The 24,211-nt window shown below is 44.2% G+C and overlaps 1 protein-coding gene across 3 annotated transcripts in view; it reads right to left on the reverse strand.

Moving 5' to 3' along the window:
• Positions 1-24,211, reverse strand: part of Arhgef3 (Rho guanine nucleotide exchange factor 3) — a 359,337-nt gene that overhangs the window by 312,193 nt on the left and 22,933 nt on the right. For all 3 annotated transcript variants that reach the window (XM_070018470.1, XM_070018471.1, XM_070018472.1), the window contains exon 2: positions 2,488-2,581. In XM_070018470.1, the coding sequence (XP_069874571.1) occupies positions 2,488-2,581 (94 nt within the window). The remainder of the gene's footprint in view (positions 1-2,487; positions 2,582-24,211) is intronic.

Genomic DNA, 24,211 nt, shown 5'->3' on the forward strand with positions numbered 1-24,211 from the left:
TGCAGGAAGAACATACTGAGAAATACTTGACAGCATTCCTGTAAGTGCAAAACTTGGCACCAGCATCATCAAGAAGGCAGCTCAACAATGAGTCTCACCACACGCTTTGCTGCAGTATGAAATCAAGAGGGACCCATATTCTATCTTGAAAACATTTTAAGACACATTGTTGAATGTATTAAAGGGTTACAATATAGGTGAACAAGCAGTGTGTGACAGCATGCCTTCAAAATACAAAAAGCAGGGCTGGGAGGGGTAGGAGAGTGGTGTATGTAGCTCAAGTGGTAGAGCAGGTGGAGGACCCTGAGTTCCAACCCCAGCACTACCAAAAGAAAAAAGAAAGAAATTATAGGATGTTTTTTTTCCCCTATACATCCAGCCACCTAAAGAAAGTTCTTGAAGTTAATGTATACATGATGTGCATTACACAGATGTACTATTCACAAGGAACAGGATGGAGACTGGGAATAAAAATGGGTGTCAGTAAGACCCATCATTTTGTGTGGGGGTGTGTGGGAGGGGGGTGGGCGATTACGCACGCGCACGAGCGCGTGCGCACACACACACACACACACACACACACACACACACACACACACACACACACACACACACATGCCAGTACTGGGACTTAAACTTGAGGCCTTGTGCTCACTTGCATTTTGCTCATAGCAGTGACTTAACATTTAAACCATGCCTCCACTCAAGCATTTTGCTAGTTAATTAGAAATTAAGTCTTACAGACCTTCTGCCTATGCTGGCTTCGGACCTCAATCCTTAGATCTGGCACTCCTGAGTAGGTAGGATTATAGGCACGAGCCACTAGTACCCAACTCTATCATCCTTATTTGTAACAAAGAATATATACATTCATGTATTTCTTAGATAGTAAAATTAAACTAAGTACATTATAATCCTAGCTAATATAATTCTGGCACCATAAATAAATAGTTTATTTATTTATTTGTTTATTTATTTATTTGCCAGTCCTGGGGCTTTAACTCTGGACCTGGGCACTGTTTGTGAGCTTGTGCTCAAGGCTAATATTCTACCACTTGAGCCACAGCTCCTCTTCTGGCTCTTTTTGTAATTTAGTGGAGATATGTCTTTCCTGCCTGGGCTGGCTTCAAACCACAATCCTTAGATCTCAGCCTTCTGAGTTGCTAGAATTGCAGGTGTAATCCAACAGTGCCTGGAAAGACTTTTTTTTAAGGAGGAAAAAAGGAGAGACATAAAGGAAAAGAAAGAACTGGTAACTCCCAAGAAGATGCTGGTAGTAAGAAAGAGCTCATATCTGCCACCTTCCTGTAGAGGACAGACCATTCACAAACATCAGTGTTTATGTCACAGCACTTGAAAATAAATAACCACAGTTTTGTATTGAAATGTTTAATGCTCTGCTACGTCAGTTTTATTTATACTAACTCTTACTACTAAAATTTAGAAAAATTTCCTCCTAAAGCCAGGTGCTAGTGGCTCATGCACATAATTTGAGCTACTCAGGAGACTGTGATCTGAGGTTTGAGGTTCAAAGCCAGCCTGGGCAGGAAAGTTTGTGAGACTCTTTTTTTTTTTTTTTTTTTTTTTGTCTGTCACGGGGCTTGAACCCTGGGTGGTGTCCCTAAGCTCTTCAGCTCAAGGCAAGCACTCTACCACTTGAGCCACAGCACAGAAATCTTCCAGTTTTCTGGTGGTTTATTGGAGATAAGAGTCTCCGGGGCTAGGAAGGTGGCTCAGTGGTAGAGTGCTTGCCTTGCATGCCTGAGGCCCTGGGTTCGATTCCTCAGCACCACATAAGCAAAAAGAAAAAAGCCGGAAGTGGCGCTGTGGCTCAAGTGGTAGAGCGCTAGTTTTGAGCTGAAGAGGTGAGGGACAGCGCCCAGGCCCAGAGTTAAGGCTCCACGACCGGACCCAAAAAAAAAAAAAAAAAAAGAGTCTCAGACTTTCCTGCCTGGACTGGCTTAGAACCTCGATCCTCAGATCTCAGCCTCGTGAGTAGCTAGGATTATAGGCATGAGCCACCAGTAACCGGCATTCTGTGGGACTCTTATCTCCAATTAACCCAGAAAACCAGAAGTGGAGCTATGGCTCAAAGTGATACAGTACTAGCCTTAGTGAGAGAACTCAGGGAACAGCACCCAAGCCCTAAGTTCAACTCTCATAACCAACAACAACAACAAAATGTCTCCTACTTAACAACAGCAAACCCCCCCCCCATAAGAAATTAGGAGATGTGAAAGACAATGCATTAAATTTTGCTATCTCCTTTTTGTCTTTTCACAGTTGAAGATCAAACACGGCGGGGGGGGGGGGGGGGAAGGAACAGGGAGCAGATTCACACATGCGAACAAGAATTCTATCACTGAGTGCCACCTCCAGACCCATACTCTTTCCAAAGTGCTACTTACATGGGTGTAATGGACATTCTGTATTACATTTCATTGTTGTTTGTGTGCCAAAAAATATCATTTAAATTTTCACCTTTACCTTTCCTTGTTTGCTTCCATTCCTCTACAGATGCACTGATTCATCACTCTGGAACTGAGCTCAGACACAGTTGTGACAGGTCCAGGTTTTGTTTCTTAAAAAAAGAAAAGAATCAACATTTACAAGGGTACACAACAACTGGCACATTTATGTTACTGAACACACAAAGAAGTACATTAGCTGGGATGTGGCTCAATTGGTATAGTACCTGCCTAGTAAGCTTGGAGCCCTGAGTTCAAATACTAGGAACATCAAAAGGAAAAAAAAAAAAAAAGCTACATTATATAGAAGAGAAATAGGTCAAGGGCTACTGCCAGTGTCCACCGAAATTAATTCTCCTTTCTTCCAGTCACAGACTTAGTAGCCATAATCCAAAACCTGAAATGTAAAAATGCTCCAAGTTGCTGGGTGCCGGTGGCTCACACCTTAATCCTAACTACGCAGGAGGCTGAGATCTGAGGATCTCAGTTCAAAGCCAGCCAGGGCAGGAACATCCGTGAGACTCTTATCTCCAATTAAGCACTAGATAACCATAAGTAGCGCTGTGGCTCAAGAGGTAGTATGCTCAGCCGGGCGCTGGTGGCTCACGCCTGTAATCCTAGCTACTCAGGAGGCTGAGATCTGAGGATCGCGGTTCAAAGCCAGCCCGGGCAGGAGAGACCGTGAGACTCCTATCTCCAATAAACCACCAGAAAACCGGAAGTGGCGCTGTAGCTCAAGTGGTAGAGCGCTCGCCTTGAGCTGAAGAGCTGAGGGACAGCACCCAGGCCCAGAGTTCAAGCCCCACGACCGACAAAAAAAAAAAAAGAGGTAGTATGCTCACCTTGAGCTGAAAAGCACAAGGACAGAGCCCAAGCCCAGAGTTCAAGCCCCACGACTGACCAAAAAAAAAAAAAAAAAGCTCCAAATTCAGATATATTTTGAGCACCAACATATTACCACAAGTAAATTCCACCCACAAAACAATGCTATAGTCACAAAATGATTAAAAAACCTTGGCCACAGTTAAATGTGGGCTATGTGTATGTGTATAGGACACACCGATGAATTCCATGTTTAGAATTGTGTCTATATATCTCCTAAACATGGGTCATAACATCTTTTAATGCAAGGACTCCAGAATGGGGGGCCCGGCGCAGAATGAGGAACACAGATGGCATCTACAAGTATGAGCACAAGTTTCACCACAGAAGGACTACATATAACACTCACATTTAAGGATTCAGGCTCAAGAGCTGGGGAACAAGAGAGTAAGAGGGAGATGGAGAGAACGGCAGAGCTAGAGAGGGAATACTCCAGTGGAGTAATCCAGAGGATTCGTTTGCCATTTTACTCCCTGAGCACTTGTCCAGTGCGGAGCCTGAGCCTTCACACAGGTAGCCTCTTCATCCTGAGCCACTGCATTCCTCGACGCGCTGGCTGTAGTGTTTTTCTTTTTTACTTATTTAGTGCTCATACTGGGGCTTTAACTCAAGGTCTGGGCATTGTCTTTTTAGCTTTTTTTTTGCTCAAGATTGGCACTCTACCACAGCTCCACTTCTGGCTTTTTCTATGATTAATTAGAGATAAGAGTCTCATAGTTTTTCCTTTCCTGGGCTGGCTTTGAACCATGATGCTCAGATCTCTGCCTCCTGAGTAGCCAGGATTACAGATGGGAGCCACACCAGTGTGTGGCTCAGCTCAGGGTAATTTTGACTACCATACTCTGCTGCCCTCTGTCCCACCCAGCATGGCCATACCAGCTGCTTTGACAAGACTGCTTGGCCATATCTTTGGCCTCTCAACCTCTCTCTTTCTCTACCATGGGCCTGGCCTTCTCCTGGATTAAAGCACATTTGAATAAACTCTCCAAGCAGGACTACATTCTGAGGATGACTATACCCCAAGCTCTGGAAAGAGTCAGTGCTGGGGAGCCTCCACTAGCACCCTTTCTTTTGACTTGCAAAGGACATGCCCTGAGATAGCATTTTTAGTATCTGGATGCCTGCTCTGACTTCCATCAATGCTAACTTCATCAATTGAGACATGTGCGGCCTGGAATGGGCAAGAGTGATCGTGTGGATTCTGGAAGAAGGAGAGATGATGGGTAGTGGGACTTGAGAGTTCGGAGTCCCAGATATACCACTGCAATAGTGCTGCAAAGGGTGAAGGGAGAAAACTGAGCCCACAGGGGTCACACTGTGGCTGGGAACACTTCCACATACTGCTTTTGCTTGCTCAGTGTCACAAGCTCATCTGCAACACAGTAATGATGGTGAGAGGACATCAGATCCCATCCCCAAACAACAGAACTCAGCCACAAGGGATTGTTGGTTCATCTTAGTCAGGGCTTCAGAGATTTTCCTCCCAGGATTAGCGGAGGCATTCTGTAGGGATCCATGCATAAACCATCACCCTTCAGCCTGCAAGGAGGGGCAGAGTTGGGGAATACCATTGTTATACCTGGCACTGAAGGATACTAAGGCATAGTCAGTGATGTGGATTATTTCACTGACTTTAAACTCATGCAACCTAATTCACAGAGCTGTGTCATACCATCCTTTGGCCCTCTGCTGGAAAAGTAGAATCAAGTCTCAATAATGCCTTTTTAATTGTATCCTCTAGTATGATAGACGTAGGACAGTACTGTATCATCCCTCTGTGAATATAAATACCTGCTTTATGATACGTAGTAGTGACTGTGCTTTATCAGAGCTGTTTTTAATGATGTTACTCAAGAATGTTTTCTTTCCAGATGATGATTGAGAAGTTAATAAAAAAAAAATGGTGCCAGGTACCACAACAGTAACAGAACTTCGCATTTTTCTGGGGTTTTGTTTTTTTTATCTTTTTTTTCTTTTTATTAATGGATGTGCTGGATGTCTAATTTTGTTCAGATGACTGCAGAACCTGGAAAAGCTGTTGCTGCTATTGATGCATAACATACTACTATTATTGGTCTTTTTATATGAATATAAATATATATACATATATATAATTTGAATTTTTGGAAACTTTAGCTGTGCTGTCAACTTTGGAAAAAGTATCCCAGTTTACCGTGTTGAGTTGGCATTGTACAGAAATTAATAGCCATATTGGTCTAGAAATGTTAAACTTAATTTTTTTCCATTTGTACAGGGGTAAACGCACTGTATTAGATATGTAAGGTCTTTATCTACGTGGGTTTGATTACAGAAACTAATAAAGTATTCTCTAAATAATGAAAAAAAAAACCTCATGCAACCTAATTCCAGAGCTCATTCAATTTCTAGAACAACACCACCCTAAGGGAGAGTCAGATATGTAACTGGCACTTAATAAATATCTATGTCAGATACCTATATTGAATCACTTTTTTAAAAAAGTCCACTAAAATGCCGGGCGCTGGTGGCTCACGCCTGTAATCCTAGCTACTCAGGAGGCTGAGATCTGAGGATCTCGGTTCAAAGCCAGCCCGGGCAGGAGAGACCTTGAGACTCCTATCTCCAATAAACCACCAGAAAACCAGAAGTGGCGCTGTAGCTCAAGTGGTAGAGCGCTAGCCTTGAGCTGAAGAGCTGAGGGACAGCGCCCAGGCCCAGAGTTCAAGCCCCCACAGCCGACCAAAAAAAAAAAAAATACTATAAAAAGTGCACTAAAGGTTGGTGCAGGGGTAACCTTCATGAGTATCCAAATAAATCAAGATTCTTCACCAAGCAAGATCTTTTCATCTTCAGCTCTCAAGGGGTAGGAGGGACCTGACCTTTGGGGAGATTTGCAAAACTCCACAGCTCCTTGCTCCAGGAATGGGGGATGTGGGCTTTAGAAACATTTATCAGCAGTCAGGGTCTGTACTCCAGGCTTTTATCAGAGCCAGAGCAGGGAGACAATTGGATACATTTTCTCTTGCTGTCTACCGGCCTCAAGGACAGAACCAGTCAGAGCTAAGGCCTGACTAGACAACTTGGGACCTGTGGTCCCAAGCCACCTGCCCCAGATGACCTTACAACTCTACATCAGCCAAGAAGCAAAACCCAGAGCCCTTGGCTGAAAGCAAAGCCACCACCCTGAACAGTTGCTGTGGTTGCTACATTGAGCCAGATAGCAAATGACCCAGATGGCTGTGCCATTATAGGACATCCCACTGTAGTCCACAATGCTGGCTGCTGGCTTGAGCCCAGATGTTCTCTTCTCTTCCCTCAAGGCCTGCCCCATGTCCTGTTACCAAACAGTACTCAAGGCCACACTGGGCTGGTGTGGTATGGTTTTCAAGCATCCTGTGATCACCCTCAGGCCTCTCATGATGGTCACCAGCACTTTCATGCTATAGATAGACTACTAAGGGTCTCAATCTGGGAAACACTGCCTGCATGTTCACAGTGAGCCACTGTGAACTCAGCATGGAGTATAAGGTAACAAAGCTGGCCTAATACACGACATGCTGCCCCTTGTAGCACTACAGGGAAGAACTGCACTCGGAGAGAGAAGCCCGCCTGATCCAGACTGGTGTTGGAATGAGTACATCCCAGCCTGGGAGCAGATGGTACTCATCCCCTTCCTGCTCAATGCTCAGTCAGCTCAGGGTGGAGCCTTGAAACTGGCTGTGGAATCAGAAAACACAATAAATCATGGTTGGCCTGCCTCCACTCATCCCCCCCAAAGCTGACTGGCCAATATGTCACACAATACCATACGTATGTAAATATATTTTGTAAGAAGAAACAATTCTTCTTGGGCTGTAGCTCATTGGTAGAACACTTGCTTACATCATGCATGCAACCCCAGATTCCATCCCTACCACTGGGGGGGGAAAAAAAAGGATATTTTTATTAATGTTTGGGTCAGTCATGAACTCAGCGCCTACACGCTGTCCCTGCACCTTTTCTGCTCAAAGCTAGTGCTCTATCACTTGAGCCACTGCTCCACTTCCAGCTTTTTGGTGGTTAATTGAAGATAGGAGTCTCACAGACTTTCCTGCCAGAGCTGGCTTCATACCATAATCCTGACATCTCAACTTCCTGAGTGGCTAAGATTATAGGCATGAGCCTATAATCTAATTTCTATTTATTTTTAATTTTAGGTGGTACTCAAGTTTAAACTCAGGGCCTAGGACTTGCTAGGCAGGTGCTCTATCTACCACTTGAGCCATGGCCCTGGCCCTTTTTGCTTTAGTTAATTTTCAGATAGGATTTTACACTTTGACCCAAGCCCTCAGACCTATCTGACCCCACACACAGGGGGTCAGATCATATCAAAATGTCAGGCTGGTCCCACATCTAACTTTTTATCACAGCTGGCCTTGAACCACAAAGCTGGTGGTAATTCACCCCTTGGGCTTACAGGAATAAGCCACTGGGCCCAACCTTAAGTGAGTTGTAAGACTGGCTAGAGATGACAGCAAGCTTCAATTACATTGTGTTTTTACAATAACTAGTTTTTGATTGTTTACAAGTTTACAACAACAACAACAAAAAAAAAAACACTTGGCTCTTGCAACAAATTGTGATAAAGCAATAATGAAAGTTTATGTAGTTATAAGAGGAAGAAAGTCAAATCAGCCTGGTAGAATGATGGAAGACTTCTTGGAAGAGTTGATGCCTAGGCTGTTTTGAAAGATAAACTAGAGCCTACAAGGCAAAAAAAAAAAAAAAAAATTGGAGCTATTCTGGTTAAAAGGCACAGGCTAAGTAATGGCATTTTGTAATCTCAGCCATTCATTTCCCACCTTGGGTCTCCCCAGAACACTCCAAGGACAGGCTTGGAGACTTCCTCAAGCTCCTGCCATACTAGGACCTCACCCTAACCCAACAACATGATACATGTCCTCACCTGCCCTGGGCTCCGGGGCCCTGAATGCTGCACACTAAAGAGGGCAGTGCTGCTTCTCCACTGAAGGGAAATAATCCACTCCTCCTGTACAACCAGGTCACCATGGAGTCATCTCCGCACAGCAGAAGAAATAAAGTGGCCTCAGGAGAACTCAGCCACCCCCAAAATCACAGAAAAGCACATCTCCAAGTGGCAAACCACACAGCACTCTCAGGTCCATAAATTATTGTCACCCAAAGCAACACAGAACCTGAGGCACAAAGTCAGGAGGGTCCCAGTGGTTAAAACCCATCAACAGGTTGACATGATTTATTACCAGACAAGCTCTAACTCCACTCCCCTCAGGCAGCATGAGTCAGTGAAATTCACCTCCTAGAACTGGAGACACAGGGCCAAGGACATTTGTCCCCTCCTCCAACATAAACTTCCTGGCCTGCGCTGGCTTCAAAGCACAATCCTCAGATCTCAGCCCCCTGAGTTGCTAGGATTACAGAGGTAAGTGATCAGTGCCTACCTCATGCCTACTTTTCTAATGAGATTAAGACTGGAACCTCTGAAAATACAACCTTCATACCAGAGCATTGGTTCCAATGAGCTTCACAGATTGACATACATCATGCTCGCAAACTCAGGTAGAGTTTGCCACCTAGTTCATTTCATCATTATTTGTCACATGCAAAGACAAAGGTGTACAGACAGCACACTTCCATGTCCAAAACCATTTCAAAATCCCATACAAGAAAAAATTGTCTGAGGAGCCCAGTTATAAATAATCTTTCAGGAAACTGTCCCCAGTTAGCCACGTAAGAGACAACTGAAATATAATAGCAATCTGTGGAGCACTAATTTAAGAGCATGGAGGCCCAAGAACTATGTAAGACCTGCTTTGTACTGTATGAGGTCACATGAGGTCCTCTTGAGATGTACACTGTTACCCCTACTTCACCAAGATGGAGTCAAGCTCCAGCAGCTAGAACTGGACAAGTGTGACGACCAGCAGTATCCAGCATGCTCTTGGTGCAGAGTCCTAGTTACAGTGTTCTATTAGTTCTGCACATGAGTAAATACACAGCCTGAATCTCATACAAATAAGACCCTCTGCCACCTCTTACTTGTGTTTCTCTGCTCTGATCCCAAATGTCAGGTGAGGAAAGAGCCTACAAAGCAGAGGACCAAGTACAGCCTTCTGACACTGGAGGGGAATTCTAAAGCCTAGAATCTAAAATTCTCTTGAGAAACCTTGTAAGGAGGTGCAATGTTAAGATCAAGAATGGCCACTGTAGCCGGGCGCTGGTGACTCACGCCTGTAATCCTAGCTACTCAGGAGGCTGAGATCTGAGGATCGCGGTTCAAAGCCAGCCCGGGCAGGAGAGACCTTGAGACTCCTATCTCTAATAAACCACCAGAAAACCAGAAGTGGCACTGTAGCTCAAGTGGTAGAGCGCTCGCCTTGAGCTGAAGAGCTGAGGGACAGTGCCCAAGCCCAGAGTTCAAGCCCCATGAACAACCAAAAAAAAGAAGAAGAATGGCCACTGCACCACTGAAGATGGTGCCCAGGGTTCACCTGCATTATGGTGGTCAGAACAAAAAGAAAAAAAAAGTGAAGCTGGTGGTCAGAGCCAAAGGAAAACAAAAGCTGGGTGCAGGTGGCTTTGTCATTCTAGCTACTAAGGAGGCTGAGATCTGAGGATTGCAGTTCAAAGCCAGCCCAGGCAGTAAAGTCCAATAGGTGATCCCTAACCTATCATGGGAGCTATGTTCCAGAGACCTCTGTGATAGTTGAAAATCTGCAAAGTAGCAGTGTTATATTATATATATATATATATATTTTTAAGGCTTTATACATCTTTTCCATTCCCCATAAACCTTTCCCACTCTTACATTAACCTTTCCCACATTCTGATAATCACTTCATATGCTCTTAAACACTTTCTACATACCTAAACCTAGGTAACTTTAACAACATACATAATTCTATATAGTGAAGGTATACTACAACTTGAATGATGAAGATCATGAATTAGGTAGCTGCGTAGTACTGATAGCGATGAAGGCAATGATGAGATGAATGTACTGCACAGCCAAGAGCATTAAAGCTCTTCTGAAGGCACCATTTCCTCAGGCACTTCATCAGGTGGTGCAGAATCTTCACCCTGGGCTATAACTTCTATTTACGCCAAAGACATAGGCATAGCTGATCTTTTTGTCTGCATATGAACATAGTTATGAGGTGTTGCTGGCATTTCTTTTTCTTCTGAGTGAGAAGGTTTTATAAACTGACATGCCACTCTTGATTGTATTTATGAAGTGCAATGAACAAAGCATCTTGGGGGCCCATTCTTCAGCCACTCGCTGAAGTTATTTGGCCATTCTCACGTTGGTTGCAAGACGATTAAATGTTAGGCCAACTTCCTCCTCTTCTCCAACCCATCGTTCATCCTGTTCCTCCATCCTCTGCTTCACTTGTTCTCATACATGTAAAGAATCCATTCCAGCTTATACGTCCCTTCCTTAATGATGGATTTGAACATGTAGTTTGTGCATGTACTCCTCAGCTCTGGCTTTATCCTCAGAGGCAGCTTCTCCATGCAGAGAAATGCACTTTGTCTTTGAAATTTGTTAAACCAGCCCATGCTCTCACTGAACAGGGCTGGTCTGGTGGGAGAAGCACTCGACACTCTTCTACATCATCATCCTCATTTTCATCCTCATCACTGTTGTGAACATCCATGCTTTCTGCCAGACTATCATAAAGTATCTTGGCCTTCTTCTGGATGGTATTTGTATCCAGTGAGATATTCTTCTTTATCCATGGGGCCAATGCATACTTGATCCTCACAATGGCCTTCGTGCAGGAAGTGACCACCCTTTTTGCAGTCTTGTTAAAAGTCATTGTTACCATAGACTTAATATTCTTCTTGTCTTTTTTTATGTAGTCAACAGTAGATTCATTGATTCTGTAATGGTGGCCTACAGCCATGTAGCTTTTGCCTTCCTTTATCATGTCAAATTCCACCGTTACTTTGACCATCAAAGTAAAGCATCTTCCTCTGGCACTCGGGTTCACTGCCAGAAGTCTTAGAAGGCACAGAACATTTGGGTGGCATCGTAGAGCTTGAAATTAATTCAAACTTTTACAAAAATTTCACAAAAACAACACTACAGAGCAACACTATAATGCAACAATCAGACGTCGATGTGAAGTGGACAAAGAAAGATGCTGAACATATGGGCACAGTGCAGGAGAGCAAACAGACTAATGCTACGGTCACTGAGCCAATCAGCACCCAGTGCTGTGGTTAGTCACCCTCCATTCCATCAGCCAACGGTATGCCACGAACAATCTCACATTGGCAAAGTTGCACAAGTGCTAGCGGAGTACTGCAATTCCATTGTGTACAGTATGGTATTCATCCACTGATGAAATATATATTGTATTTTATTTCAATTTAATATTCTTTTTTCAATTTAATATTCTTTTAATATGTTTGAATTAACATTTCTTATAGTTTTATATTGTTTTAAAATTTTAGGCAAAATAATTAAAATTACAAATATAAATACCTATAAACTGCAAAATCCTATGATATAGTGAAAACTTCCTAATACAGAATTAGATTTTTTTTAAATCCATGATACAGTGAAGCCGCAATAAATGAAATGCAACATAGACAGGGACACCACCAATTCACCACCAAAAAGCCAGAAGTAGAGCTGTGGCTCAAGTGGTAGAACACCAGCTTTCAGTGAAAAAGCAAAGACAGTGCCCAGGCCCAGAGTTCAAGTCTCAGTACTAGTACACACACAAATAAAGGAAAATGCAAGCCTGCACTCCAGACTTACACCCAGGGCTTGCCCACACTCGTACTAGGAGCACTGGGGGCAGGGACCAAGTATGAGGGACTTTCACTTTCTTTTTTTTGGGGGGGGAGGGGGGGCCTGAACTCTGGGCCTGGCCGCTTTCCCTTAGCTCTTCAGCTCAAGGCTAGCACTCTACCACTTGAGCCACAGTGCCACTTCTGGCTTTTTTTCTTATGTGGTGCTGAGGAATCGAACCCAGGGCCTCAGGCATGCAAGGCAAGCACTCTACCACTGAGCCACCTTCCCAGCCCGGGACCTTCACTTTCTAAAGCATACACTCATTAAATGTAAGAGTGGGACTCGGAATTGGTCCTCTGTCTTTTATTTAACTTGCACCTTCCCAGCCTTGATTTTCATTTTTTTTTAAACCTAGGCAGGGGACTGGGAAGTTGGTTTAGTGGTAGACTGCTTGCCTCGTATGCATGAGGCCCTGGGTTCGATTCCTCAGCACCACATAAGCAGAAAAAAGCCAGAAGTGGCACAGTGACTCAAGTGGTAGAGCGCTAGCCTTGAGCTGAAGAGCTGAAGGACAGCGCCCAGACCCAGAGTTCAGGCCCCACGACCGGACCCAAAAAAAAAAAAAAACTAAGCAGGGGGCTGGGAAGGTAGCTTAGTGATAGAGTGCTTACCTCACATGCATGAAGGCCAGGATTTGATTCCTCAGTACCACATAAACAGAAAAAAAGCCTGAAGTGGTGCTGTGACTCAAGTGGTGGAGCACTAGCCTTGAGCCAAAGAAACTCAGAGACAGTGCCCAGAATCTGAGTTCAGGCCACATGACAGGCAATCAGTCAATCAATCAATCAATCAATAAAACAAACCTAAGCATGGGCTAGGAATGTGGCACAGTGAGTGGTACAGTGCTTGCCTACCATGTGTGGGTTCACTTCCTCAGTTGCACATAAACAGAAAAAGCCAGAAGTAGCACTATGGCTCAAGTGGTAGAGTGCTGGCCTTGAGCAAAAGAAGATCGGGGACAGTGCCCAGGCCCTGAGTTCAAGCCCTAGGACTGGCACCAAAACAAATAAATAAATAAAGGGGAAAAAACCCACCTAAGTATGCCTTAAAACTTTTGTGCACAAGTATGTATGTGTGAGCATGTTCAAAATAATCTTTTTTTAATACATAAAAACGTCATGGTGTGAAAAAGTAATCTTTGGTACTGATATTTCCTGAAATATTATTTGTTCCTTGACTGCAATTGTAAATCTGTGTTAACAGAGTTAATTATCAAGTGTGCTACCTGTTAAAAGGAAAAATCTTGATTTATCAATGAAAGTCCAAGGAATGAGATTCAGTCTCACTCCTAACCTGATGTGATAGAGAAAAACAGTAAGGAATTAAATTAAAGGAATTAAATTAAAGGAAGAGGGAAGTTAGTAAAGAAAGCCTTGGGAAAGGAACTGAGGAAACAAAAATGGTTTCCCTTGGATAGGAAAGTATTCTGAAAGTAAGAATTGCCTTGAATGTTTGTTCCAAAATGGAAAAAGGGAGGAAGACAAATCCCAGAAGTTTTGAGTATGTAGCAGATGGTATGAGTATGTCTTGAAAGATAGAGCTTATGAGTGAACTTGGTATATAAATTAAGTTGGCTGTTATTTTATAAGGTCAAAATTAATATACTGATGTAAAATCAGTATCTAATTATTTGTAAGTATTTGGTTGTGTAAGCCAAAGTTCACTTAAGTGTTTATGTCAAGGTCCTTCAAATGAACACCTTTTAACTCAAATGCCATTTTTCCCTATTTAATATATAAGCTGCCTTGGATGTAGAGCTAAAAGGACACCAACTCCTACATTCTTCATTGTAATCACAAAGGTTTAGTGACTCCTACAATGTCTTAACCTCAATTAGTATCCTAACATGTTATATGCAATTAAGAATAACTTTATTTCTATTTAATCTCCTCATTGCTTTAATCTGGGGATTGTGGTTCAAAATCAGCCCAGGCAGAAAAATTCCTGTGAGACTCATCTCTAATTAACTAGCAAAATGCTGGAAGTGGTGCTGTGGCTCAAAAGTGGTACTGTGCTAGCCTTGAGCGGGAGACAGCACTTATGCCCTGAGTCAGGGACAGCACTTATGCCCTGAGGTCAAGCCCAATGAGGGACAAAAGGACCAACAAAAACTGCCAACAACAACAAGGTATGCAGCAGAATGACTAGATCCTGGAACAAAGCTAGTCATGGCAACTAAAGGATCGTGGAGAATAAGAGAGGATGATATCACATCCTAAATGGAGTCACTTTGTACTCACCCTTTCAAAATTAACCAGAGCCAGGAGATGAAGAGAATTAGTTAATAAGCTTGCCCATCTAATGTCCATACCTGTCTAACTTCTAACTGGACAGGAACTTACATTCTTGCCTTTGTTACCTGCTATTTCTATTTATGGTAAATTTTGGACTTTAGTTTGCCTTGGCACTTCCTGGGTCTCCCATCCATACTCTATATTCGAGACCTATGTCCAGACCTATAGCCCAGATACAGGAAATGATCAAGGCCTCTCACCGGGTCCTTAACCACTCTAATTCCAGCCCTAGCTTCTTAACTGAGCCACCATGCTCTCCCCTACCCAATCACCAGAAACCCTCCATTCCTGCCCCCAGTCCATGGGAATGCCTCCTTCCTTGTAATGGGCTACAGCTGGGCTTATGTTCCAAAGGGAACTTTTCTGGCTTGTACCCAGGGTGTGTGTTCCCGTGTCATTCATATCAACTGGTCCTACCACCTTGTCAGCCTTTTGCCTGATCTCACCTTTTTCAAAAGTTTCTCTTTAACAGGACAACAGCCCACATGCTCAGGACACCACCTGGGAGCAAATTAAGGCCATCATATTACTGCAGGCTTCACTTACACTGACCTGTCCTGCTTGATGCAGACCTGGGCCCTGAAGACCCCAACCCCAGTGACACCTCAATAACCCCATGTTAAGCAAGAAATAGCCAGAAAAGACCACGATGTCCCTCAACTTTTTATACTCCTTCAGGGTTTCAAATGATGGGAATCTGCGTTGTCCTCATAATTCCACGTTGCTCCTCTCTCAGCCCAATCTTTCTATATGAAGGACTTGCCTCTCCCCTCTTGACCCAATCTTTTTATGTAGCTAAAGATGGAATATGAAAGACTGACTCCCACCTTATATCCCCAGGTCAAGCAAAACACCAGGAGCATGCTCAGGTGCTTGTGCACAGGTAGGTCACTCCGACCTTGGCTCAGCTGCAAGCCCCCTCATCCCAGCAGGAGCATTCCATTCTGCACCTGGCCAAGGACACCACCCTTGGCCCCCAAGAGACCATAGCCTATTTTTTATTTTCTGCTTTCTTGTTAAGACCTATATAAACCTGACCCCCAATCTAGTCCCTCACATAACCTCCATACCGTCAGGAAAGTCTGTGTCTTCACTGGCAATAAACAGTCCTAGCCTATTGAAGATCAAGCCTGGTCTATTCCTTTTCTCTTCTCCTCCATTTTCCTACCATAGGCATTTCTTTTTGGACAATGTCATTCTTCTTCCCTCCCAGTTTTTCCCTCCTTTTCCACATAGTGTCTAGTGAGTACTATAATTCTGTCCAGCAGAGAAACACAAGATGAAATGATCCACACACTTTGATTCCTGCTCATTGAAAGATGGGAGCAGCCACTACCAATACCCAGAAACCTCTCCTGGTAATCTGCACCAAGAAACTCACATCACCCCACATGATGAAACTTGCCCAGGCCTATGGCTTAAGGACAAAGACCTTACATTTCCATGAGAGAGTCACAGGGTATCAGAGCCAGCATTCAGGCACCATTTGTGTCCTGACATGACAGATCTATGAATCTCTTTCCATAGCTGGGACACAGTCTGAATCAGACTCACTAAAGCCAGGCCTGGGAATCCTCACTTCTTAGCTCTTTCCAAGAGACTGTGGCAGCCAGCCAGAAACTAGCTGCCCTGGAAAGTGGAGCAGACCAGCTTGCTGGGCTTACTTGTATAAACCACCTGAATGGTCCATGTGAGGCTCTGAGAAGGCAGAATCCCTGCCCTCTGGGGATACAGACAGTTATAAGCAGCTGTGTTCTCTGGTAAACAGTTCAGAAATTCACATGACTGAGTCCCACTGCCTGGGATTTAAGGTCTGAGGGTCTCAGAGTCTCAATGGAAAGCAAAAGCAACACCTGACAAGAAGAAAAACTGAATTTTGGAGGCTCAGTCCTGTATTCCTAGCTACTCAATAAGCTGAGATATAAGGATTGTAGTTTGAAGCCTATTCAAGGAAGAAAAGTCCAGTCCTTGATAATCTTTTTTTTTTTGCCAGTTATAGGGGCTGAACTCTGGGCCTGGGCGCTGTCCCTCAGCTCTTCAGCTCAAGGATAGTGCTCTACCACTTGAGCCACAGCACTACTTCTGGCTTTTTTCTGCTTATGTGGTGCTGAGGAATCAAACCCAGGGCCTCATGCATGCAAGGCAAGCGCTCTACCACTAAGCCAACTTCCCAGCCCCCAGTCCTTGACAGTCTTATCTCCAATTAACAAGCACAAAGCTGGAAGTGGAGGTGTAGCTCAAGTGATAGAACGTCGGGCATTGAGCAAAAAAGCCAAGTGAGAGTACAAGACCCTGAGTTCAAGCCCCCAGTATCAGCACCATAAAGAATTAAGTAAGTAATAAGAGAAACTGGAAGCTGATGCCTGGGGAGACAATTCTGACAGAGAAGCTAGCTCTTGGGAAATTGAAGGCCCCAGAAGAGGAAAACCTACACTTACCCAGAACCTATTACATATAGCCTGGGGGATAAAGCTAGCTCAGTTTATATTCAGTACAACACTGCAAGGGGTTGCTCAGGAGGTAGAAACATTCCCTAGCCAAGGACATGGTGCCAACAAGGGCTAGGACTAGGATTTGGAGCCCAGTAGCCAAACATCTACTCTCTGCACTCACCCCCAAAGTCTAGATTCTATCCACTTAGATTCTGAATCCAAAGACCTAGGACATGTCCTCAACTCCTCTTTCCTCTCCTTCATTAGTCCAACTCATGACTAAGGCCTGCTTTACTTCTGTCTCTATTCCCTTCTCTATTCTCAACCAGGTTGCTAGCACCTTCTCTGTAGTTCACTGTAGAAGATGGGGAACAAAATACAAGGCCAAGCCATGTACTGTTATTGTCTGGTTTTCACTTGGAAAAGGTTTCCCAGTCTTGAAGATACCAAACTTTTTCCCAAGTCTACCTTGGGGCTTTCCCAAAGGTAGTTCCCTCTCACTTTCCAACTCTTCTTATCACAGGGCTCTAAGTAACCTAACAGGATGTCCAGAACCTTCTTCCCTAGAAGACAAGGCCACCGAGCCAGAAAAGTTCTCGGCTGAGATCAAGGCACAAAGAAGGAGGGTATGTTAGTGACACTGTGTGTGTGAGTGTGTGTGTGTGTGTGTTGGGGGATGCAGGAGAAAACTGATGGTGACTGTCAAGAGTCAGTACAGCTGGGTTGAGGTTGGGCAGTCAAGCTAAGGCCAGACTAAAGAGGGAAGGCTGTGTACATAAGGCCTTGGGCCATTGACAACAACTAGGGCTAAGCATGGGCATTGTGGGCAGCCATGGAAACTCTTGGAAGCCAGTGTTCATGCCTGTGTATGTCTGGGCGAGCAGGAAGGAGTCAAAATACTCAAAGGCATTTCAAGGGCTCCTCATTCCATGACAGCAAACTCATGTTTACAGAGCACTGCTACAACTTTCACTTTTGCTCATCTCTCTAAAAGGCAATCTGCTAATGTTGTATGGTGAGAAAACAGAGAAGCCACATTTTGAGAGGTCAAATCAGGAGTCTTTATGAGAAGGCCATCGACTGCAGGCAGACTCTTGTTGCAAAGACCTGCAGGCCCTGCTGTCAGAAAACTGAGACATAGGAGCAGAAGAGGAAAGCAAGAGCAGAAAAACAATACCAGTTGGGCGCTGGTGGATCAGGACTGTAATACTAGCTACTCAGGAGGCTGAGATCTGAGGATCAGGGTTCAAAAACATCCCAGGCAGGAAAGTCTGTGAGACTCTTATCTCCAATTAACCACCAGAAAACCGAAGTGGTGCTGTGTAGAGCACCTGCCTAGAGCTGAAGAGTGCAGGGACAGCGCCCAAGCCCAGAGTTCAAGCCCCATGATTGACAAAAGAAAAAGAAAAAAAGAAAAACAATACCAACAAACCAGATCAACTCCAATGGAGAGCTGATGTGAGATGCCACGATGACCAAAGAGCCAGGAGACACATAGATGATGTACACAGGTGCACATCTGAGGGAAGCTGGGAGGAGGGCACAGAATCAGTGGAAAGCGAGTGAAAAAATCCAGCAGAGGGGCCCATCAGCTGCACTGGACATCGATGAAAGTGAACGAAGCAACTCAAGGGCAGTGATGGGAGGGAGGGAATGAGAGAGAAAGAGGGAACAGCTGATACTAAGCAAAAGGAAAGAAATGTACATATCGCCGGATCTGTAAGAAATAGTTTTATTGTTCCTATATGTAGAGTTCATAAACTTTGTAGATTAGAATGAAAATGATTATCATTCTGAAGGTTAAAATGTGTTTGTGACTTTAGCTAAGTATAACTATGCCACAGTACTGTGATATTTATGTAGTTTGTGAAATTTATGTAGTTAGTTAATCTCAATAAAGAAATCTTTTCTTTTTTTGGGGGGGAAGCCAGGAGATAGGACACAGGACACCCAGCATGATATTCTGGTGCCTGAGCTAGTCCAGGCCTAAATAGGGTCAGGGCAGGGGGCAGGGTCACAGGGAACTTGAACTCTCAAGTTCCCAAGAGTGGCAGGTCCAGTAACCTATTGTCCAAGTCCCCGCCCCTGCCTCTAGAAAATCAGGCATACCCATCACCTGGGAGGTGGGACTTCCCTGCCTCCACCATGAAGACAAGATGGAGCCAGTTATACCCAATACCCTATTATCCACCACATGGCCAAGAGGCCACCCATTAGATTCAGCATCCCTACTTCCCTAATAGCTACCTACATTTTAAATCTTCATGTTCTTCTACCCAGCAGTTCCAAGTCTATCAAGGAGTAACACCCTTTCCTATCAGCAAAAGAGAAATAATAATGGGTAAGTCATAAGGGCTAACTCTCATAAGGGCTAACTCTACAATTCCTGTTCCACAACCTTAAAGCCAGATATGATTCAGAATTTACCTCTGCCAGGCATTGGTAGCTCACACCTGTAATCTTTGCTACTCAGGAGGCTGTCATCTGAGGATCAAAGTAAGCCAATGGAGAGTGTAAAGCCTTGAGTCCAAACCCTCAATACAGACACACAATACACACACACACACACACACACACACACACACACACACACACACACACACACACACACACACAAACACTATGGAGGTTTTGATGGTCAAGACTGACTCACTTATTCAGGATGCAGATATTAATCAAACAGTCACAAGACAGCAAGTTAAACTACAGCTGGGCAAGTGCTAAGAAATAACAAGGAAAGATTCACCAGCCTGTGGGGCACATCCCTTGAGCCAAGACTAAAAGAGGCAGTAGGAATCTAAGCTTGAAGCAGACCAATAAGGCAAGTAGTTTAAGAGTCTGCTTATATGCAGGCTTAAAGAAGCAGCCCTAGAGGGGCTGGGAATGTGGCTCAGTGGTGGGGTGCCTAGCATGCATGAAACCCTGGGTTCAATTCCTCAGTACCATATACACAGAAAAAAGCCAGAGGTTAGCTGGGCGCCAGTGGCTCACACCTGTAATCCTAGCTACTCAGGAGGCTGAGATGTGAGGATCACGGTTCAAAGCCAGCCCTGGCAGGAAAGTCCGTGAGACTCTTATCTCCAATAAACCACTAGAAAACCGGAAGTGGTGCTGTGGCTCAAGCAGTAGAGCACTTGCCTTGAGCTGAAGAGTTGAGGGACAATGCCCAGGTCCAGAGTTCAAGACCCACGACCAACAACAACAACAAAAAAAAGCCAGAGGTGGAGCTGGGGCTCAAGTGGTAGAGTACTAGCCTTGAGTAAAGAAGGTCAGGGACAGCACCTAGGCCCTGAGTTGAAGTCTCAGAACTGGCAAAGAAAAAAGCAGCCAGAGATGGATAGGGGTGTAGTTGTGAGTGTGAGTGTGAGTGTGAGTGTGTGTGTGTGTGTGTGTGTGTGTGTGTGTGTGTGTGTGTTGTCTGAGTTCCTCAGCTTCCTTGTCCCATGGAGTATGAGAGATGGATGTGAGATTTTGCCTTTAACCTAAGAGAACTGTCATGGTCCATGTTCTAGAAGATAACTGCTTCCAACCAGTATCATGTAATGGCTTCTAACATCAGAGTAAAAAATGTTTAACTATCTTTCTCAGCTCTACTGACATCTCTCATCACTGTTAAGCATCTGGTTTCTCAGAGGTTCTAGTGATATCCATGGCTCAGTCCCTGCCCGTTATCAGCTGTGTGTTTAAGCAGTGTTTCTCCTCCACAAGAAATGCCCCCAATTCTTCTCAGGCCAGCTCCTCTCCATACTCACAGTCTGGCTAACAGTCTGGTAACACAAGGAAGGCTGTCCCTGAGCATTTCTACACACTCTTCTTCTCTCCTCTCATTTTCCAGTGGTCTCTTCCCCAGGCTGTGAGCATGGTATCTGCTCATAATACTCTGTGGCTTCCTGTCAGCCCAGAGAGGCCACAGTAGACCACAGATCTGATGATGGGCACTATCTAACCTTGTTCCTGAACATGTCACTCTGTCATATTAAGAGGATTCTGGAAAGTCCTGCAAGCTTTAGAAGATATGGATGGGCTTTGAATGATTGTTTTTCAGAATTTTCTCAAGTGACAGACACTGTGAGTCTGTATTCTTTGGGGACAGAAACAGGGTAAGATGCCATTGGAGGGTCCAGAAAGAGAACCAGGGTGTGAAGGAAACTACATTGTCCTGGGGAAGAGGCAAAGATTGCTTTCTTTTTTCTTTTTTTCTTTCTTTTCTTTATTACCATTTTAGTTTATTTCCTTGCAATAGTTTATAGGCTTTTTTTTTCCATCCGAGAGATGTTTAATGTATCTTAGGTTCAAGGTACAACACACAAGGCAGGGGCCAGGAAACCCACCTGCAACTCTGCCCCATTTAGCACTGCAGCCAACTATCCCAGCATTTGGGAGCTATGGAGCAGGAGTCCTCAGATACCTGCCCACTTTTGTGTTTGGGAAAATCTTAAGTGGCAACTTGGGACCCCAGAGGCTACTGTATCCCCTCCTCAGAAAACCCAGATCTAAGGATCAGAAAGTTTCAAACTTAGACCAAGAGCAGACCCCCAAAAAGACCACACTTGCCTGCCAAAGCTCACATCTTAGAAAAGTAGGCACTATTACCCCAATATCTGGCAGCAAAAGGAAGAAGCTAAAGCAAAACATGGGGGCAGAGACTCCCACAGCCTTAAAAAAAAACTGATACTGGGTAGTGCAGCCCAGTCCAAGGCTGAGGCCTACTCCACATTCCACCCCATTTCCTCTGAGGACCAGCTCCTCACTAGACCTCCATGTCAGGACACTGACATCAGGTCCTTGACCAAATGCCAGGAAGAGAGAGGGTGGGGGCAGGGAAGACCTGCATTTACTGTGGAGTGATTCCCTTGCATTGGAGACAGAAATCACTGCCTCCAGTGAGCTAAGAAATCTCCCTTAGGGGAGGGTACATCAGCTAAACAAGTCTCTGAGCCTAACCCCTGGAACTCTGGACTGTATAGGCATTTTTTAATGTAGACATCTTACATATCATAAAATCATTTTTGTGTATGTGCCAATACTGGAACTTGAACTCAGGGCCTGGTGTTCATTCTTGGCTTTTTCTCTCAAGGCAGTCCCTCTACCACTTGAGCCACAGCTTCACTTCCAGCTTTTTGCTGATTAATTGGAGATAAAAGTCTTATAGACTTTCCTGCCCAAGGATGGTTTTGAGTAGCTAGGATTAAGAGGATGAGCTACCAGCACCCAGCTATAAAATTCACTAAGTATACAATTCAGTGGGTTTTAGTATATCCACCAGATATATATAACCATCACCACTAATCCATAACATTTTCAACGCCCCTCTTCCAAAAAATAGTAGCCCATTAACAATTACTGACTGTTTTCTTTCCTCTAGTTCAACTCTATTTTCTGTCCTTATCTTCCTTGCTCATTCCCACTGGTAATTGAACCAGGGCCTCACATTTGCTAAGCAAGTACTCTAGCACTTATGCCATATGTATGTCTCACAGACATGTTTTAAGCTAAGTTAGTTGTAAGAGACTTCCTTGTTTGTTTGGAGTTTTGTTTTTCTTGTTTTTTTTTTGGTTGATCATGGGCTTAAACTCCGGGCCTGGGCACTGTCCCTCAGCTCTTCCGCTCAAGGCTAGTGCTTTACCACTTGAGCCACAGCGCCACTTCTGGTTTTCTGAGTGGTTTATTAGAGATAAGAGTTTCACAGGGGCTGGAAAGGTGGCTCAGTGGTAGAGTACTTGCCTTGCATGCCATGGGTTCGATTCTTCAGCACCACATACACAGAAAAAGCTGAGCTGAAGAGCTCAGGGTCAGTGCTCAGGCCCAGAGTTCAGGTCCCACAACCAACAACAACAAAAAAAAAGAGTCTCACGGACTTTCCTGCCCAGATTGGCTTTGAACCGTGATCCTTAGCCTCCTGAGTAGCTAGGATTTCAGGCATAAGCCACCAGTGCTGGCTCCTTGTTTGATTTAATAGTCTGCCTGCAGTAAGCTTTGCATAAATGAATGCACTCCCACTTTCAAATTTAAGTATAAATAAATCATTTTATTAGCATATAGTAACTACATACATGATAATGTATTTCATTATGGCAGTTTCCTCTTTTTTAAAAAGCTGGTACCAGAGTTTGAACTCAGGAATTCATCCTTGCTTGGCTGATGCTTTACCACTTGAGCCACACCTCCAATTAAGCTTTTTGCTGTTTAACTGGAGAAAGGGTCTTGGGGATTTTTCTGATCATGCTGACTTCAAACCGGAGGCACTCATCACTGTAGCTGCTATTTGTGTTTTCAAAGTAGAGCTACAAAAGACTGGCCTTGACGGGGCTGGGAAGGTGGTTCAGTGGTAGAGCGCTTACCTCACATGCATGAGGCCCTGGGTTCAATTCCTCAGCACCACATAAGCAAAAAAGCCGGAAGTGGCGCTGTAGCTCACATGGTAGAGTGCCAGCCTTGAGCTGAAGAGCTGAGGAACAGCGCTCAGGCCCAGAGTTCAAGCCCTACAACCACCACCAACAACAAGAAAAAAAGATTGGCCTTGAGCCTGAAGGTTACTCCAACTTCAGATGTACACTAACATGCTCAGTGTAATCTTATATTTTTCTATATTCCAAGCAGAAAAACAAGCTCCAGCCATCGAATCACTTAATACAAACATATAAATAGATGAAATAATAATAACATAATAAAATAAATAATATAATAAATCAATGATTTCTCATATAATAATAAATACACAGTAGGAACTTAACTCTTTTTTTTTTTTTTTGGTCGGTCATGGGGCTTGAACTCTGGGCCTGGGCACTGTCCCTCAGCTCTTCAGCTCAAGGCGAGCGCTCTACCACTTGAGCTACAGCGCCACTCCCAGTTTTCTAGTGGTTTATTGGAGATAGGAGTCTCACAGTCTCTCCGGGCTGGCTTTGAACTGCGATCCTCAGACCTCCTGAGTAGCTAGGATTACAGGCGTGAGCCACCGGCGCCCGGCTTGGCTTTTTTTTTTTTTCTGCTTATGTAGTACTGAGGAATCAAACCAAGGGCCTTACGCATGCAAGCCAAGTGCTCTACCACTGAGCCACCTTCCCAGCCCCAAGAAATGTACTCTTTACTTGACTTATGTAACTGCAACCCCTCTGTACATCACTTTTAATAATAATAACAATTTTAAAAACTTTTAAGAAACTATTAACCAAGGAAAGGTTACATATTCCCCACAATGCCTTTCAAATAAAAGTCCCAAATGATCTGGGTCTTGTGGTTATGCTGATAATCCTAGCTACTAAAGAGCCTAAATTTGAAGCTAGCCAATGCAGACTCTTACCTCCAATTCATCACTAAAAAGCCAGAAGTAGA

This window comes from Dipodomys merriami, unplaced genomic scaffold (assembly GCF_024711535.1).
Source record: "Dipodomys merriami isolate MVZ:Mamm:240054 unplaced genomic scaffold, mDipMer1.0.p SCAF_13, whole genome shotgun sequence".
NCBI lineage: Eukaryota > Metazoa > Chordata > Mammalia > Rodentia > Heteromyidae > Dipodomys > Dipodomys merriami.